The sequence below is a fragment of the Anarrhichthys ocellatus genome, unplaced genomic scaffold (genome assembly GCF_004355925.1).
Source record: "Anarrhichthys ocellatus isolate YVR2014 unplaced genomic scaffold, GSC_Weel_1.0 scaffold28, whole genome shotgun sequence".
Classification (NCBI taxonomy): Eukaryota; Metazoa; Chordata; class Actinopteri; order Perciformes; family Anarhichadidae; genus Anarrhichthys; species Anarrhichthys ocellatus.
In genome coordinates this window covers 2,092,877-2,112,533 of record NW_022280058.1, presented here as the reverse complement: position 1 = coordinate 2,112,533, position 19,657 = coordinate 2,092,877, and the positions used below count along the sequence as shown (strand labels likewise).

Here is a 19,657-nt window from a genome sequence, read left to right as displayed (position 1 = left end):
TGTGTGTGTGTGTGTGTGTGTGTGTGTGTGTGTGTGTCATACCTTTTAGTCAGTACTCTCTAAACACAGATCTGGTTTTATCTCAACCAAGCTGTCATTAACTCTCTAATCAAATCCAATAAAATGTCTTTGGTTAAATACTCAGATGGTTACATGACTTTTTATTTATTCAAGTAAAAAGGTTCTTGACAGAACTGTAGATTAATGATATCAAATATAGAGCTTGACCGACACATCACCATGGTTGATTTTATCGGACGATTTTATCTTCGGATATATCGTATTTGCCAATCGGCCAATAAGTAACGAAAATTAGCAGCACAGAAATGGCAAAGATGCAATGTACTTTAGACTGTTCCGTGTTTGTCCACCAGAGTGCTGACAAATGTGCTGCTCATATCTTGGTCCCATTAAAAAACAGTAAAGGACTATTATCAAACTGATTGATAATAATACAAAATTATATTCATATAGTTATTTTCATAATTCTCCAAGACACTTAACTCAACTTTAAAATGATCATATAAAACAACACACTAAAAACATATAATACACAAAACACATAAAAGCAGGAATTTGTTAATGTTCAGCGTTTATGCTAAATGTTAATCTATATTTTTGTTTTAGTTACCAAATCCTAGAGACCAAAACCAACACTGATCCTTCTAACTAGTGTTGTCCTTGTAGCCAGCATTTTTAGATATTATATATTTGAATTTAATAACTTTCAGGCCCTGAAATAATGAATTAAAAAGATTCCCTCTACCAGAGTGAATTGTTCCTTACAATGTGTCTTTGAAACAGAATTTAAATGTTCATGTAGAGGAAATTTAAAGACATTTTTAATTCAACAGCTTATCACCTGGTTACAGCCCTGCTGATATGCCATTGGTCAAAACTCTTTGCGTGTTTAAAAATAAAAACTTGAGTCTCTTTTAATCATAATGTTGCTTAACATCTGTTGGTTAAACACGTTAGTTTGTCAAACGATAACACATGGTTGTATCATCATCTATCAAAAAATAGAAATATCGCTAACAAATAACAAAAGCCTGATATGGGAAATTATAGGTTTGTTTTATACGTTGTTTTTGGACAAAAAAAATATTCCTCTTCATCAGCCTAACATCTAAAAAAGGTTGAACGCGTCATACTAACGCAATGTTAATTGAGAGTTGAAATTCTGCGGTGCAGCTCTGATCCGCTCGCAGTGACGCGGTGTGACTTCACACGGAGGCTGGAGGAGGACGCCGCCGCTCCGCGCAGCTCTCTGACCGTCTCCTCTCGTTCTCTCGGCGGGCGTCAGGCTGCACATTGCCGGAAGGATGGAGCCAGCGGGAGCGTACGGCGCCAGGAAGGCCGGCAGCATCCCCTTCGATCCGGTCGCCTTCTTCACGCATCCCCGGACCATCCTCAGACTGATGTCGTGGGTGAGTAAGCCTCCTCTGCAACGTGTGGGTTAACATCAATGGACAGGCCTACCTGCACCCCCCCACCCCCCCCCCACTGTCTCTCTCCCATCCACATTGTTTGTGTCTCTCGCGCTTTGCCTTTGTGTCTTTTTTGTCGGGATTCATACATTTTTTTAATGTTTTGTAAAAGGCTCAATACCTTTGAATTAGATATCTGTTGTGCAGCTCGGTCTAATAAATAGAAATGATTTCAGAGATGCAGCTTGTGGCAGGAGCTCGAGGACCAGCGTGTGATTACCATATATTTATCTGGAGCCTCTTTGTGTCTAGATAGCGCTTTGGATGTTGATGCCCCCTAACCAGAATGTAACACCTCTCTTTCTGTCTCTCTGGTGCGATGCTGTGCAGCTGTGAGTCACCATACAGCATGTGCGTTGAAGGAACAATTTGGTTTTAAAGGAGGCATAGCAAGTTAACAGAAGCCCATAATAACCCGTCTCTTTCTTTCAGTCTCTGTTTTCATAATTTAATGCAGTTCAACATTATTTGTCATTACCAACGTGCCAGTGCTCCTTAAATGAAACAAAGTAAAATAAAGCAAACCCAAACCGATACAACTTGGATCAGATCAGTACAATAAATAATAAAAATACATTAAAATGAATTGCTGTAGAGATAGGGGCTGTGAAGAGCCATTATTTTCATGATCAATTATTAATGGGAATGGTTTTCTCTATTGATTGATTGTTTGACTACAACATGTGAGAAAAGAGTAAAAAATGCCCTAAATCAACAAAGAAAAGCAGCAAATACTCACAAGTGAGAGGCAGGAACCAAGAAATGTTTAGCAGTTTTTGGTTGAATAACATCTAAAAAGATTAATCGGTTTATAAAATAGATTATTTTCAATCAATTACTTGACTAATCATTTCAGCTCTAACAGAGATATCTAAAGATTGTTAAATCAAAATGTTTTTGTCTTTCATTGTCATATTGTGCAGTTAGGTTGGTGTCTGATTCATGGCATCCAGTTCTTAAAGGGATTAAATAGTCATATTTCTAAAAGAATCTGTTCACCCAAATTGCAAAACACTTGCCGATTGAGGTTTGTGAGATGTTTTATTTAATGAGACATTGAGACATCCGACACTGATACTTCTGCTATCAACCAAATACAACCGAGGTAAATGACAACTGCTCAAGTGGGCAACTGCTCAAAGACCCAAAGTTCACTGCTTGGCAAATATTATTGTGATAATTTCATCTCTGCAAATGTATTTGTTAATATGTTCCGCTTTTTGTTTCCGAAATGGCAAGTAGGGCTAAAACTAACAGTTGTGTACATTATCAATTAAAATTCCAATTATGTTCTCAATTAGTCCACAAAAAAAGAGTGGAAAATGTCCATCACAATTTCCAAAAAGCCCAATGTCTTCATAGTTCTTAATCTGAATCAGCATTTTATCAAATTACGACTTGACTAACTTGAGGGTAGGGCATTCGGCATTGAGGCCCCCTTTTTTTTGTTGTTGTACATTTAAAAAACTCAAAATGCAATGAGGCCTCACAGAAACAATGTTACTTGAGGATATCTCAAAATGTTTGCAAATAAAACTGAAACTGTCTGCATGCCTGTACCAGTAAGAACAAGTGGAGAATGTTTTGTAATTTGGGTGCACTGACCCTTTAAGAAATCTTGCTTGATCCCCAGTTCACCAAACTGGATGACTATTTTATAACAACCTAATCCACAGCACACACACTCGAACAGAAGCTGTTTGTACTGGTGTGTCTGTGTGTGGTATGTATGAGGAATGAAAGGCATTCAAACACCAGTGTGAGTTCATTCTCTTCTACCTGTTACAATAATAAAACCGCTCACTTGTCTTGTCTTCCCCTGCAGGTTTTCTCCATGGTGGTGTTCAGCTGCATCGTGAACGAGGGCTACATCAACATCGGCAGCGAGCGTTTGCTCTGCGTCTTTAACAACAACGCTGATGCCTGTAACTATGGCGTTACCGTGGGCGTGGCCTGTTTTGTGGGCAGCATCTTTTTCCTGATCCTGGACATTTACTTCCCCTCCATCAGCAGCGTCAAGGACAGAAGACGGGCTGTAATGCTGGACCTCGGCTTCTCTGGTACATAATATACACACAGATACACTGGTGGAAAATAACTAAGTGCATTTACTCACTTACTGTACTTCAGTACAATTTTGAGGTACTTGTACTTGACTTGAGTATTTTCTATTTTCTGGTATCTTTATACTTCTACTCCACGACATTTCAGTGGCAAAATTTTTTATTTTTTACTGAACTAAATTCATTTGACAACTTTAGTAAGTAGTTACTTTGCAGAGTCCGATTAATGATACACAATATAATCTACAAATAAATTAGGATATAATATTATAAATTGAGGTAAAACTTGATTGATCCCCTGGAAGATAATTTACACGCTGCCCAAAAAATATAGTTCAAATTAACTATTTATCAGCTGCAATGTTACAGTGTTGTACACAGGTATGCGCGAGAGATTGGTGCTGCACATTACCTTTTTTTCTGTGTCCCGCCTCCAGGTCTTGCAAGCTTCCTGTGGTTCGTTGGCTTCTGTTTTCTGGCCAATCAGTGGCAGGCTACCTCAGCAGACGAGCTGCCATTGGCCCAGGGCTCAGACGCTGCCAGAGCCACCATCGCTTTCTGCTTCTTCTCCATCCTAACCTGGGTGCGTATGTTTATACCTGTTTGTCTAAAACCTGTCCTTTTTGTGTACATTCATGTGTGTGTGTGTTCATCATCATCATCATCATCATCATCATCATCATTATCATCATCTTGTTTGTTTGTATGTGTGTGTATTTCAGGGTTATCAGTGTTTGCTGGCAATGAACAGATTTAAGAACATTTCCTTCATGGAGGACAAGCAAAGCCTCTTACCAAAGAGCCTTCCCACCCTCGCTCTAGTCTAACACACACACACACACACACACACACACACACTTGTATATTGAGGAAGGTTATGTAGGTTCGGGTTTCCCTTATGGATACTAGTTGAGTAGTAGAATTGGCGGATTCAGAGTAGGGGTTTTCCAGTATTAATCATAACGATGCTCGATGCTTTGATCCACTGTTCTTATGTGTTAAACAAACAGTGTACAGTTTGCTTCGAATCACTCATTTAAACTACAGATTGGTGGCCCAAAGGTCAGAGTTTTTTTTGAGTTCGATCCACTGACAAGCAGGGATAAATGTCGGTGGGGAAAGTGAAAGAGCAGTGCTTGCAAGTCCTTCTTTGCAACCATTAAGGTGCCCTTGAGCAGGGATCTTAGCCCCCAACTGATCAGTTAAGTTGCTCAGTAGCCAACAGTTCAGACTGCGGCTCCACTGGACAGTTTCGAGGTGTGAATGTACATGTGGGGATGTGAACAGAGTGTTCTTGAAAGGAAGCTGCTCTCAGCGAAACCTAAATAAAAACATTTGCAATGCCAGAGAACAGACAGAGACCGGCAGATTTATTATCCATTGACAACTCAACGGGCAATGCTAAAACAATTTCATCGCCAAACTAAAAGCAGCCATTTTTCTCACTGTCAGAGGGTGTAAAGAGGTTAAGCTGTAACTGTGTCAAATATGTACAGTATGTAGCAAAAGACCCCTTTTTCAGCTTGCTACATCATTTATCTCCAATAGTTCTGTGGTAATTGGTTCCAACATTCTTCAGAGAGGATTCATAGCATGTGACACAGAGCCGAATGCTCTTGTGACTGTGGCTCTGGACTCTAAGGGGAAGCCTTCTGATTTTACACATTAAAGGTGGTTTACTGTCATGAGAAGTTCAACTTAGCATGTGAAAACTGTTAAATAAAGTCAGGTCAAGTCAATGGTATTTATACAGCCCTACATCACACTTTACAGTCTGTACAGCATACAACATCCTCTATCCTTAGACCCTCGTTTCTAATGTCTTCTGGCTTCCTAACAACTGAGGAAATTACCTGTGTTGCATTAGGGTTGTTTCATCTGCTGACCTTTAGCAACAATCTGCCTTAGAATGGAGTTTTAGAGAGGGCGATTTACGAAGCATAGCAGTAGTAGTGTACAGTAAGATGCTCTCAAGCTGCATTATCTTAACACACTAAGGACCAAAAGTCGAGATATCTTGGCCTCTGCTACCTTGATCTCTTCTCTGTCCTCCAACTTTATGAAAGTATAATACTAAATCTGTAAACTTTTCTTTAAAGAACAAGTGACCTTCTGTTCCAATCTTCAATCATCACAGTGACAGCACTTTTAACTAAACTGTGCACATTTCCAAGTTAATAGCTCTTTTCCACTGCAGTAACTTGCTAAAATGTAATGTAACTTGTAAACATCATCATGGTATCTGCTTTTGTTTCTACTGTTTTGTTGCCTTTGGGGATGAGTTCCTGGAACTCAATTCAGGCACTACTCAGGAGATTATAATAAATGCTCCAGTTCTAGGAACCCTCAGAAGTTGCCGTCAGTGCATGTGTGTTCTTACATCACAACAAGGACAACGAACACAATAACATGAACCACCATTGAACTTTGTATTAAATAGGACAATCATGCTAGAAAAAAGACCAAAAATGTAGAACCCTGTTCATAAACAGCTGGAGTCAGAGATTAACAACGAAAGGGTGCACCATTAGATTTCTTTGAGTCTGGCAGAAATGTGATTGCAACACACAGCCAAACAGTGCAGGGAAAAAGGTTAGAAGGATTAAACTAAGATTAAAGAAAAGTTAAGGATCACATTGGGTCTTGTGAAGAATATTGCAAAAACGCTAAGTGATTAGACACGCTGGATTCTATTTTTGGCTACTGACCAGCTTTTTTGTATTTCCACACTTCAAGTTTGTAAATGCTGTATACAGTGGACCCAGAACCAAATCCTCAAAAGGTTCCAAAAAATGTATGTTTTGGGAATCCCTGGATCATGGGTTGCATACATTTTTGATTTCTGTGATAGCAGACAAAAATATCTCAACAGCTATTGGATGGATTGCCATAAAATTTGTTCAGAAATTCATAATCTCTGTAGGATGAATCCCACTGATTCTGTTGATGCCCTGACTTTTCATCTAAGGCCATAATCAGATCAAAGTTTCCATTCATCCAATACTTTGGTTTATGACCAAATACCTCCAAATGTAATGTCATTGTCATTAGCTCCAACTGCACTTTGTGTTTAAGGCTAATTGGCGAATGTTACCATGCTAACAAACTAAACTAAGATGGTGAACCTGGTAAACATTATACCTTCTTAACAACATGTTGGCATTGTCATTGAGAGCATGTTAGGACTGATGTTAGCATTTAGCTCAAAGAACTGCTGTTCCCCACATGGCTCTAGATTCTTCGTCTTGCTGAGAATAAGTGCTGTAACAGTGGCTTCAATGCAAATCAGTTTGTAAGTAACAGCCTCTGTTAATGCGTGTTTGTTTGTGTGTGTGTGTGTGTGTGTGTGTGTGTGTGTGTGTGTGTGTGTGTGTGTGTGTGTTACTAACAGGTTGTACTGACGCTGAGTGCACTGCGGCGCTTCCTAACTGGCAGCAACACAAACTTGTTCACATGGCAACACCTGGATCCTCCCCTCGGCAGTGCTAGAGCTACACCGTACCCCATCGCAAACGGAGCTACCATAGTAACCACCAACCCCTATCAAGCGCCTCCTTTCACTGAAACCCTGGACCCGCAGAAACTCACACAGCAGAGACCTGTGGCTCCTGCCTTCTAGAGACAGACAGAAAGAGGTGTGTGTTGAAATACACTGTGTTCGACGCGGGCACAGACAATGTCCTGCCTCGCTGATTAGTGGCTTTCAATCCTCTCCTGGGATTGGTGGGCTTTTTGGGTCATGTGAGGATGTATGATCTGTTTTCACCATGGCAACTGCTGGCTCAGCTTAGTTAGTAGAAACTCTGTGTCAAGAATTGTCATCTTCTGCACACACACACATACACACACACATTGATGCACGCAAAGACAGCTGTATTCACTCACACCTGGATATATATGTGTACAAGTGGAAACGCATTTATGTAACACATTTCTGTGTGTATATATATATATATATACACACACACACCTGGAAGCACAGACACATGCACCCTGACTGCATGTTTGTATGGAGAGATGCAGAATAACATAGATATAGATCTGTCATGATGCTCCATCTGCCTTATAAAGGGATACAAGGTCTTTAGTGAAGAAAATATGAAGGACCCTGGAGCGTTGTTTATCTGCTTCTGTTTGCCCTCAGTCAGTCTGACCCATCACAAGCTGCCCTGCAGAGATGTGGCCTCCGATCAGGTGAAATTGAGACTGAATGGCAGCTTGACCAATAGATTGCAAGGAAACTAGTGCGGGGTTGGCAGAAATTGTTACATTTCTCTTGGCAAGAAAGCAAAGGCAGGATAGCTTAATGCATTCTGAATTCTATAGTGTTTCAGTGTGAAATATTCATGTGATTAAATATTTTATTGTGATATGCTGAAGTGGTAAAGTGAAATATGAAAAATAAAATCTATCTGCCACCACTATCAGAGCTGTGAAAGTATTTTTGTTCACATTAACTTTAAACGTTTTGCTTCTTGCAATGTGAGAAACTTCTTTTAGTAAAAGTATGTATTGAGAGCTAGATCCAACGATGTGTTATGCATATTAATCAACATCTACTGGAGGACTATAATTAGAAAGTGTGCTTGAATTTATTAGCAGCAGCAGGCAACAGCTGTACTGTATGTTGACTTTATTTTTGGATTAAACGAATAATGTCAAGGGGCCTACACAGGGTTTTACCCGGTTACGTTCAACAACCCGCTGTATGTGTGTGATAAACAAAATTGATAAAGTATGCCATACTAAAGTATGCCATACTAAAGCTTGCGTAAAAAATGAATGTCACTCTATGACTTTTTTGACATACTTTACTGTAAGTTTTTGTCGACTTTCTTACTCATAGTATATTGTGTTAAAAAAGCCAAGAAAAAAGTCATAGTAGAGTATGTCGAAAAATGGTTTAAACAAAGTCATAGTATTTTGGAAAAAGTCATGGTATAGTATGTTGAGAGAAGTCAAAATACAGTATGTTGAAAACAGTAAAAAAAAAGTCATATTATTGTATGTCGAAAAAAGTCATAGTATAGTATGTCGAATAAACAATTATAGAATAGTATGTCAAAAAAGAAAGAAAATAGTGATAGTATAGTATGTTGAAAAAATGTATGGTAAATTATGTCATAAAAGTATTGTATGTTGAAAAAAGTTGAGAAAATTAATACTATAGTATGTTACAAAAGTAATTGTATAGTATGTCAAATAAGTCATAGCATAGTATGTCAAATAAGTCAAAATCTCAGTATAGTATCTTTAAAAAGTCAATAAAAGACTTAGTATAGTACAGGCAAAGAGTTACAGTAGAGTGTGTCAAGAAAAGTAAAATAAAAAGTCAGTGCAGTATATAGAAAAATTTAAAAGAAAAAGTCATAGTATGTTGAAAAAGTCATAGTATAGTATGTCGAGAGAAGTCAAAGTAAAGTATGTTGAAAACAATAAAAAAGTCATATTATTGTATGTCGAAAAAAGTAATGTCAAAAAAGCCATAGTATACTATGCCAAAACAATTGTAGTATAGTATGTCAAAAAAGTCATATTATATCATGTCAAAAAAAGTAAGAAAGTTGAGTTTTAGTCTTAGTTGAGTTTGTTAAAATGTCATAGTCATAGTAAAGTATGTCAAAAAAAGTCATAGTAAAGTATGTCGAAAAAGTCATAGTATAGTATGTCGAAAAAAGTCATAGTATAGTATGTCGAAAAAAGTCATAGTATAGTATGTCGAAAAAAGTCAAAGTATAGTATGTCGAAAAAAGTCATAGTATAGTATGTCGAAAAAAGTCATAGTATAGTATGTCGAAAAAAGTCAAAGTCAAGTATGTCGGAAAAAGTCATAGTAAAGTATGTTGAAAAAGTCATAGTATAGTATGTCGGAAAAAGTCATAGTAAAGTATGTTGAAAAAGTCATAGTACAGTATGTCGAAAAAATACTTGAATACCCCTGGTATAGAAGAACACCCACAAAGTTTGTTTTCATATGCTAATTGAGCATGGTGAAATGCAAGTACGACACCGACTACATGAGATATGGATTTTCTTACATTGAGGACAAAAGAGGGCAAAAACCTCAGTGTGTTTTGTGCAGCGAGGTTCTGGCACAAGAAAGCGTGAAGCCGTCAAAACTGAAGCGGTGTTTGTTGGATCAATCCGCAGCGGATAAACTGAAAAATATACCTCTGTCAAATGACACTATAAGTAGGCGAATTGAAGACATGTCAACAACAGGACTCACCGACTATATGATACGCCGATATGAAATTTGGTTAAATTCGGCAGAAAAGTCCTTGGATAGGTTTAGGCACAACAACTACTTGGTTAGGTTTAGGAAGCGGGTCACGGTTAAAATAAGTACGATAATCCTGGACGTTATCTCGGGGGGCGAGTTGTGTCGTGTAGTGAAATGGGTGTGTCGTGTAGCCTGCAAGCCCTTCTTCTTGTGAGCAAGCTAAGGGTTGTCCTTTTCAGATGACGTCAAATCTAGCAGGATTCCTAAAATAAACTACGCAGAAACTACGCACATGCCTAAAGATTAAATTCACGCAAACTTTAGCATTCTACCTCTTTGGATAAATATACAAAAATGTAATACCTCATAAAATGGTGTTTACGTGCATTAATTGTTGCTAAATTGATTTATTACCTTTTAATACATTTTAAAACACCCAGTTTACCACCCAATAGTTTTTAGATTTTTTTAAATATCTTTATAAAGAGGGTCAGGACAGTTTTAAAAGAAAGGTTATGGAGTCAAATGAAAGTCAGACAGGAAGTGGTTTTATTCCAGCACTGTCCAATCATGTTACTGCAGGTGAGTTTACTGTATATCATTCCCTGCTTTCTTTCTGCAGGAACATTTTACAATATCATGAACTGCATCACCCAGAGTCATCATTATCATCGTTATCATCATCAACATCCTCTTATACTGACATCATCATCAATCATCACCAGCAGATAAATTGACATTCAAAAATGTAGAAATTCACCATTATAGTTCTCATATCATCGCTGCTGTGTTAATAAAATATAATCTTTGCTTTTTCTACAAAGTTTTACACACCGTTATATCACCTGAATAAGCCCTTCTGTACACCTGCTTCTGACCCCGCACACGAACAATAACTCTCTTCAAACGTCAGGTGAGACGGGCCAGCTCTGGCTTCAGACAGCAGGGGGCAATCTCACTCTGCAGACCTGTGAACACATGCTTCATACTCACCTGCGTGTGACCTACCTCTACCCTGAGAATACCAAGACACAGAAAAGGAAAGTTGGATGGGTGAGAAACCAAGCTGACTGAACATTCGATTGGGAGGGATCAGGAATAAAGAGAGGTAGAAACTACTAAAGCCAAGGTCACACTACATCATTTCAACTTGGAGGCTCTAAGCGCAAATTGATTTTTACCAACTGTCAGGGATGATTGAATTCAGGCCGGGGAAGGTTTTTCAAACATCAAAAAGATGTTTGATTTGACCAGGAAAATACTGCAATCTGAGAATGATCAAGCAACTTCCAGTGGCAGTTTACTGTAGGTTTAAGAGGTAGGAAAAAATTTGTGACATGTAAAAACAAAAACTTTCACTCTGTTAGACATAACATTCTCATTTTGCTCCACTTATAACGAGCTGCTGTACAATTTGGTTTTTTTTCTCGAACAAAATGTGCCTGCATCAATCTACATAAGCGTGCATTTACAAATTAAGCATTTATATATAAAAGTCTTTGCCAGCTTTAACTTTTGTGAATTCGTCACTTAAAAATCTATTTCATTTGTAAACAAACTGTAATTTCTGCACCACAGAGAATGATAATAAGGAATCTTTGAAAAGCAAACAGTTCTGGCAAATAAAAAAGTTATTATAAGACTGGATGAGATGCTGTCCTTCAAACTGGAAAAACGGTTCGACTCAGAACAGAGACAGCAGTTGTTTTGACAATTAATCAATCATCATGGTTTGATGGTTCAAGACTCTCGTATGTGGAGATTTTAGGCTTTTCCTTTTTTAACATCATCGTGAATTGAAAATCTTTCTAATGTTTTATAGACCAAGAAATTAACTGATTTATCAAGAAAATAAACTGCAAATTACTCAATAACTAATATAAACGTTGTGTTATCTCTTTGTCATGATGTCTGTACATGAGTAGATCAGTCAGTAACTTATCCTGTGCTGCACTTATGGGTCAATTTGTCTTGTCCTCTGACCTAGGCTTGAGGTGCAAGGAAAAGGACGAGAGTGAGGGCAGAGGGAAGACAGCAAGCAAGCTGAAGGTTAATGTTTGAGTAAATATAGCAGGGGAGTGACTACTATGTCTGAACTAAAGCTAGGACTATGATAGAAGTAAAGGAAACATCTTCTTGTGTGCATCTTGTGTGCAAATAGCACAACGGGTAAGAGTCTTTGAACACATACACACTCGTACACACACAGTCCGAAGGATTTCTTCTCGAACACCCGGTGAAAATCTTGTGATTGGATGGGACGAGGTGAGGAGCAGGTCCTAAAACAGGTATCCTTCCTGCTTTAGGATTGCGGCTCCCGCCCCTCTTGTGTGCACATCAGATTCCTCCACTTTAACAGAATAACCAATCCACCGACATTGTGTTCTTTTAGTCGTCCACAGAACTCTCCTCAGGTTGAGAGATGGTTGTGGCATCAAATGACAGAGTCCGCCTTCTCAGCTCAACACTGCTGTCCATCAGCTGCGTAGCCATAGTGACCGGCTCCTCTCCTGGCGGCGGGCTCATTCTCTGCTTCCTGTTCCTGCCCGACACCGGAGACACTGATTGACTAGGGCGGCTCCTGTGCTCCACGGGGCTCGGGGTAAGGTGTCTGCTTTTGTGTGAGGAGCTGGGAGGGAGCTGTGTGTGTGAGTGTGCCTCAACAGAACTGGTAATACGACTGACTTCCTCGTCTGCGTCGTCCAACTCGGGGCCCGGGTCCGATAAGACGGATTCACCGCTGGGGACCTTCAGACTGGATAGCCTCTGCAGGCTGACGGGCCTCGTCTCGACACCTGTTTCTGGCTGCGAAGCGCAGATGGCCTGCTCAGGTACGTCTTCTTGCCCAGTGGTTTCACTGGGGCTCCGGCTGTGGCTCCTGCATGAGATGACCCTCTGGGGGTGTGTATATTTCAGTGTGTGTACACTGGACGATCGCTGGCGTGGTGGTGTGGAAGACACAGCGGCCACAGTGGGGTGAGACTCTGCCAGATCGTCAGCTGAACCACTCTGATCCAGAGAGTCAGAGCGCACGGCCTCCTGCAGACACAAGACGTGCACACAAACACACATAGAAGATACAAACCTCGTCATGTCTTGGTAAAATATAAATAAAAACTGTGTGAAGATAACAAAAGAGAAGAAGAAGCAGTGATAATAACACACCTGTCTCCGTAACGGTCTGCTTGCAGTGTGGAAGGATGCTGGTCTCCTCACGATTGAACTATCTGGAACGTATGAGGGACTCAGCTTGTTTCTGTCTAAACTGTCTTCAGGACTGAGCCACTGAGAAGGACGTCTGCTAGCACTGTGGGTGGGACTTAGTCTCAGCGAGGAATTTCTGTCTATACTGTGGCTGGACATGAGTTTAGGTCTGTCTGTGTTGTGGTCTGGATTGAGCCTGTATCCGTCCATACTGCGAGTAGAGCTGAGTCTGTGTCTGTTTATTCGATGGGCCGGGCTGAACCTGCATCCATCTATACTTTGAGCTGAACTGAGTCTGTGTCTGCTTATTCTGTCAGCCGGACTAAACCTGCTGCCCTCAATACTGTCAGCTGGACTGAGTCTGTGTGAGGGGTGTCTGTCAATGCTCTGAGACGTGCTCAGGAAGATCTTTGGCCTCGAGCTGCGTCCATTCCCCAGTGAAGCATGGCTGAATACCGGCAGAGCCCCAGGAACCTGCAGCAGCGAGCCGCCTCCACTGGAGGCCAGAGATGACACGGAGCCTACGGAAAACAATGCGGCAAAGATCACATGGATACATTGATGACAAGAAAACTAGAAGAACCACCCTGGGTTGTATGCCTCTGCCAAAAAGTGATGTTGCAGTTTATATCCATGTCTTTCGAAAATGTCACCATTTTATCTTATTTGACATGTATTCCTGGGATATCAGAATCAAAATCAGCTGTATTGGCCATGTACGGGTACGCGTACAAGGAATTTGACTCCGGTTTTTCATTGCTCTCCACGTACATACACAGAATTTACAAATAAACATGAAAAAAAATGTAAATATACATAAAATAAAAAATAAAAACGGGGACAGCAAAAAAAAGTAGAACAGATGTAAGCATAAACATTTAACGACTATACATATATATATATGTATATGAACATAACCCTATACAACAACAGTGTCCATGGAATTAAGGTGCAGAATGGAGGTAGTAGTGCAGTTTGCCTGATTAATTGTTCATCAGAGTGACGGCGTTCACAAGATTGGGATAGACTTTTCGGTCACAGTGACCTTTGATCACCAAAATATAATCAGTTCAGCCTTTAATCTAAGTAGACGTTTGTGCCAAACTTAAAGAAATTTGCTCGAGGCCTTCCTGAGATATCAATAGAATGGGACATGCGTGAGTTCACAGTGACATTAACCTTTGACCATCAAAAATCTAATCAGTTCTTGCTTGAGTCCAGGAGGACGTTTGTGCCAGGTCTGAGTTATCACGTTCAAGAGAATGGATTGTCCAGAAGGACGGCAGCATAAAAACAGAATACAGTATTTCTAAAGAGCGGAGTCTTATTGAAGACGTGAATTGTCGAGAGTTCAAATGATGATGTTTTCCAAATATATACTTAAATACTATACTGTATATCCAACAATCATACAAGATGGTAAGTAACCAGATCATTTAATGACTCAATTTCAAACGAATGCATAGATTCACTCTAGATTCACTCTACTGGCGATATTCTATATTTTTCCTACAGTCAACAAATCACAAAACAAGACCAAAAACAAAAATCAACTGATCCTATTAACAAGTTCATTCTGTTTATCCAAAGCCTGATATCATTTATTCTTCTGTGCCATAGAGCTTCACAGTTGTCCAAGAACTATTAAAAATACATCAACGAGCCACCTGAGTGACTTCATTACTATGAACATAAACACTGCAGTTCATTTTGAGTCAATCCCACACACACACTTTTCTGCTGCTGTAAATGCTCACTACTAGAGCACCCAATATGTATTAATCTACAGTTGAAAATAGGCCGCATCAATTACACTCCTGTACGAGTAAGTAGCCCTGCTGTTTTGGGGAATAGTTTGCCATTTAATGAATATTTTCTAAATGTATTTAGTTTTGTGTCGCAAACTACATACATTGTACCTTTGTGATTGTGAGCACTGTTTTATAGAATCTCTGTACATTTATATTGTGCACATAAATAAAACTCAGTGTTTTGCTGGTTCGACCACTTTGTCACTAATATTGAAATGACCGTCTCTCTCTCTAAGGTCTGTAATAATAGTGCCTCTTGTTGTGCTGCATCACCTCTCAACAGCCCTCTCTGCTATTTATGGAAGCAATAACCTTTACAGCAATCAGTTAGTGGCTGTAGCACAGTGAGTGAAATGTTCCTTAATTTAATTGGCTATAAACAACCAAATTACCTGAGTAGCTGTAGCCGGAGTACGCCTCATGGCAAATGGGAGGATAAGGGGAGCATCTGAGTGGCTGGACGTAGCTGTCGCTGGGGAGAGACAGCATGCGTCCTATGCTCAGCAGGTTGCCATGGGAACAATCCTCGTCCTCAGCCTGCACCTGCCACACAAGACCATCACCGCTGTCAACGTTATTGTCCCCGTCCTTCCCCTCCACACACGCAGAAATAAGAAACACAAACTCTGTCCGTTACCTGAGCAGGTGTGCCCACATTTGGCAGTAGGTCTCCGCCCACAGACGCAGTGCTGAGGCGACGGCTGGCCTCCTCCCTCTCCCTCATCTCTTCCCGCTCCTTCCTCTCCTCTATCTCATCCAGCAGCGCCTCCTTGTTGCTATCCTCCAGGTGCTTCATGAGAACGGCTACGACCACGTTGACCAGCACGAACTGAGCCGTTAGGACGAAGGTGACGAAGTAAATGGGAGAGATCAGGGGCAGGTAGGTGAGGCAGTGGCGTTCCTGCGGGCGACACTCTCGCAACGTGTCCTGGACGCCGGGGGTAAGAGAAGAGGATAGAGATTATTAAACAATGTTGAAAAATGAAAATAGATAAAGTGATTTAAAGTGATATTCAGATATATTCATGCACTTTGTTGTATTTCCTCTCTTCTCCGACAGGGGGAGATGTGGGTCTGAGTGTGAACAGACCTTGAGCCTGTCACAGAAGAATAATACACTCTCCTAAACCTCTAATGTCAGCAGCTCTTATTCTGTCATAAAAACAGTGATCTTCTCTCTGCTTAATACAACGCCTGTCTTAGAACCGGTGCTTTGAGACAGACACATATGCACAGACACAAACATGGACTTTCTCGTCTATCCATCTTCTTTAAAAAAAAAAAAAAAAAAGCGGACGAGAGGAAGAAAAATAACCTTCATAATCCCATTCCAGTTGTCCCCGGTAGACACCCTGAAGAGTGTGAGGAAAGCCATGCCGAAGTTGTCAAAGGTAGCGTGGCGACTAAGACCCTCACACGGGTTCTCATCGGAACACTCTGAAAGAGGATGAAAAGAGGAAAAGAGTCTTAGAGGCAGGAAGCGTGAGAGAGGAAGGCTGTGGAAGAGAAGAAAGAGAACTTTGTGTAGATTAGAGCGCTCATGAGAACACTGATTCTGAATTGACATAATTAATGTATGTAACAATGAAATTTATGCATGTTACGTAATCTACGGATAGCTCACCAGTCAGCTGAGGCACACACTCTCTCGCGCACATCTGTGCATCCACATCGATATATATGCATGCACACACTCACATGCTTGCACATACACGCATGCATGCATGTACACGCACACACACGCACACACACACACACACACTAACCCAGTTTTCCAAAGAGCTCAACTCCCAGAGCTGCATAGATGAAGAACAGCAACATGAAGAGCAGACCCAGATTCCCCACCTAGACAGACATATTACACGCACACACAGATATATACAGTGTATGATAGACAGAAAAAAGGACATGTACAGTATACACCGAGAGAGACGCAAACATGCAAACAGATAGAGAGAGGCCATAGACAGAGGCTGCTGAACCTTATTGCAATGAGGTTTCCTACGTCTTAAAAACACATTAGGAGCCGTCATGATACCTGGAGTTGAATCATACCTAAAACTTTTGTTTGAGAAACAGAAGTGCACTTTCATACCCTGGATCCAGTCCTCATGAACCACAAACTCGCCTGTTTATTCTAATAATAAAGCCTTTCACAGGGACTTGGCTGGCCTACCGCCATGGTGGGAGGTATGGAGATGTCTGATTAGATGACGGCTAAACCTATTGATGAAGTTCACTTGGACACCAGTGCAAAGACCTGGGTTCAATCCCCTGCAATTATCTGTCACTTCAAAGACATTTGGCATTATTCGTGTTTGGGAAGGCAGTGAAGGATCATGGGTATTTTGCTGCACAAGAGATTTGTTTGTTGGAAAACATACGTAGATGAACATGGGATCTAGGCGTGAAAGCACTGTCAAGCTCCGTGTGCTATGATTTTGGAATTACCCATTTAAATTTAAAAGAAAAAATTAAAGTGGTTAGAATGTAGCTGCATTTCAGGAGCAAGAACACAAACTGTTTAGAAATGTCTACTTGCCCAGCATAAATGTTCTCATTTCCCCACCTTCCCTCCCCTTTCCTCTCTACTCTCTCATTTCTGATAGGGTCCACTGGGCCCAGGAGCTGTGGTAGATCCTTCCTGAAGCCTTCCACCAGAGCGCATCATCCCATCCATCATTCTCACCAATTACTTTTCTCACATTTTCATATACAAACAAGTCTAAGAGTCACAATAGCAGCTTGAGTTAAATGCTAATTTCAATATGATGTGAAAAGATATTTAGCAGTAATGTTTACCATGTTCACCATCTTAGTTTGGTGTGCTAACATGCTAACATTAGCTTGTTAGCACTAAACACAAAATAAATAGTCAAATTGTTTTGAAGGTATTTGGTCATGGACCAACATATTGGACGAATTCAAATTTTGACCTGATAATGGTACTAGATAAAAGGTTAAGGAATAACAGAAGTTATCACAATTCATCCTGATTGAGACATGAATGCGTTTAGCAAAATCCATGACAATCGATCTAGTAGTTGTGGACAGATATTAAACCTCATGTTGGCGCTAGAGGAAAAGTCAGGGGCTCACTATAGTCATTAGGCTTTATCCACCTGGGACAATGCTCATCTGTACACAATTCATAACAATCCATCCAATAGTTGCAATATTTCAGTCTGGACCAAAAAGGTGGACCGACCAAACGACATTGCCATCAAGCCATTAAATGTGTCTGAAGACAGTTACGTGTGTATCTCAGCTGATGGTTTAGTCCTTGCTTGTGAAGTCTCTTGTACACCAACAATAGCACTGTGTCAACAAAACAAAAAAGCAGCATCCTGAATGAGACAGGTGACATCGTAGAGGCTTCGAGACAAAAAAAGAAGCTTGAATCAGGCCTTATAAATCACTTCTGCCGCATCCCAGAGCAAAGTCACCTGGAAATGCTTTGCTTTCGCCAACCAGATGCAATTATCCATACCTGGTGTAGAATATGTGGCTAATTTTACTCTTTACCTCACAAGCAACTAAGTGGAGGGAAATATTGCTGCTGTGACAACATGACAGAGTTTTACAATCCTGCCTAAAAGGAGAATAAACTGCTGTGTGGCGTCTCTGTGATGATAAGCTTTCAGACTGGACTTTCTGATTCATATTTTATCTCCTCACTGACATTCAGTCGCAAAACAATCGCACCAAAGCAGCTGTGAAGTTATGTGCCATAAAGTAATGATTGAGCTGGTGATTTATCAGCCACACTGATACATTTAAGCATCAACCATTAGCCTTTGGCTAAACATGAGGATGTCGTCACGCTTGTTTGGTGGTTTATTTAGTGTCACTGAACAGTCTGTTGGGGGGAATGTCAGTAAATCATGAAGGGGGCAGTCAGTGCCAGGCCTGATAAATCACTGAATAAAACAAGCTGTCTGCAATGGTTCAGATCTGGAAACCAGGCTCAGAGTTAAAGAGACACGGTATATTTCACAGCGTCAGTGCCGCCTCTTACCTGAGGCAGAGCTTGTATCACTGTGTCCAGCAGAGCTCTCATTCCTGTCGCCATCTTCAACAGCTTCAACACTGAAACATTGTAATGTGTCAGCTCTCATCAGCCACATATCATCATGTTTTTGTTTTTTTGTGTTTGTGTCACTGTGTGTGTGTGTGTGTGTGTACCTCTTGTTATCCTGAGGACTCTCATGATGCGTATGATGGTAGGGTTGATGGGGAGGGAAGCATTCAGGTCTATTTCTTCCAGTGCGATTCCCATGATTGACAACAATACAATGGCGAGATCCAACTGGTTCCATCTTGACACACAGACACACGCACACACAAACAAACAATTTCAGTTCCTGTAAGGATGAAGCTGTGTTTGTGAGTGTCTTTGTATTGATGCGAGAGCTTGAATACCTCTCTTTGAAAAAGCGGCGCAGGCCGAAAGCGGTGAGTTTGAGGATTGTCTCGATGACAAAAATCACCGTGAAGACGTAATTGCAGTACTTCAGTATCTCCACGAAGTACTGCAGGACACAAGACACACACTTTAAACAAAACCCACTGTCGCTGTACTGTACGACCGCACACCGCTTCATTACTATGGTTCTAGGGCAGGTGGTAGAAGGTGTTGCCATGGTTACCTGAGGCTGATTGTAGTGCTCCATGCTCATGGTGAGGAGGTTTGTGAAGATGATGATGGTGATGAAGAGGTCCAGGTAGTGGCTGGTGCACACGGTGTGGATGGATCGACGCAGTGGGGAGTAGTCAGCGTAGTACGGCTTCTCCTGGGCCCCTGCGTTTCACACACACGCACACACACACACACACACACACACACACACACACACACACACACAC

The 19,657-nt window shown here is 40.7% G+C and overlaps 2 protein-coding genes across 3 annotated transcripts in view; one reads left to right on the top strand and one right to left on the bottom strand.

The window, feature by feature from the left end:
* Window positions 1-1,208: 1,208 nt before the first annotated feature.
* Window positions 1,209-8,207, top strand: LOC116391996 (synaptogyrin-3-like). The gene is made up of 4 exons (XM_031863075.1): window positions 1,209-1,430; window positions 3,316-3,550; window positions 3,991-4,136; window positions 6,945-8,207. Exons 1-4 carry the CDS (start codon window positions 1,326-1,328, stop codon window positions 7,170-7,172), a joined length of 714 nt encoding a protein of 237 aa, XP_031718935.1. The 5' UTR covers window positions 1,209-1,325; the 3' UTR covers window positions 7,173-8,207.
* A 2,095-nt stretch (window positions 8,208-10,302) lies between these two features.
* LOC116391973 (voltage-dependent T-type calcium channel subunit alpha-1I-like) overlaps window positions 10,303-19,657 on the bottom strand; it is a 43,301-nt gene continuing 33,946 nt past the window's right edge. For both annotated transcript variants that reach the window (XM_031863032.1, XM_031863033.1), the window contains 10 exons: window positions 19,441-19,592; window positions 19,214-19,323; window positions 18,977-19,110; window positions 18,810-18,880; window positions 16,558-16,636; window positions 16,107-16,228; window positions 15,429-15,719; window positions 15,184-15,334; window positions 12,942-13,501; window positions 10,303-12,815 (listed from right to left, as the gene is read on the bottom strand). In XM_031863032.1, coding sequence (XP_031718892.1) covers window positions 12,165-12,815; window positions 12,942-13,501; window positions 15,184-15,334; window positions 15,429-15,719; window positions 16,107-16,228; window positions 16,558-16,636; window positions 18,810-18,880; window positions 18,977-19,110; window positions 19,214-19,323; window positions 19,441-19,592 — 2,321 coding nt within the window. In that variant the 3' untranslated portion in view covers window positions 10,303-12,164. The remainder of the gene's footprint in view (window positions 12,816-12,941; window positions 13,502-15,183; window positions 15,335-15,428; window positions 15,720-16,106; window positions 16,229-16,557; window positions 16,637-18,809; window positions 18,881-18,976; window positions 19,111-19,213; window positions 19,324-19,440; window positions 19,593-19,657) is intronic.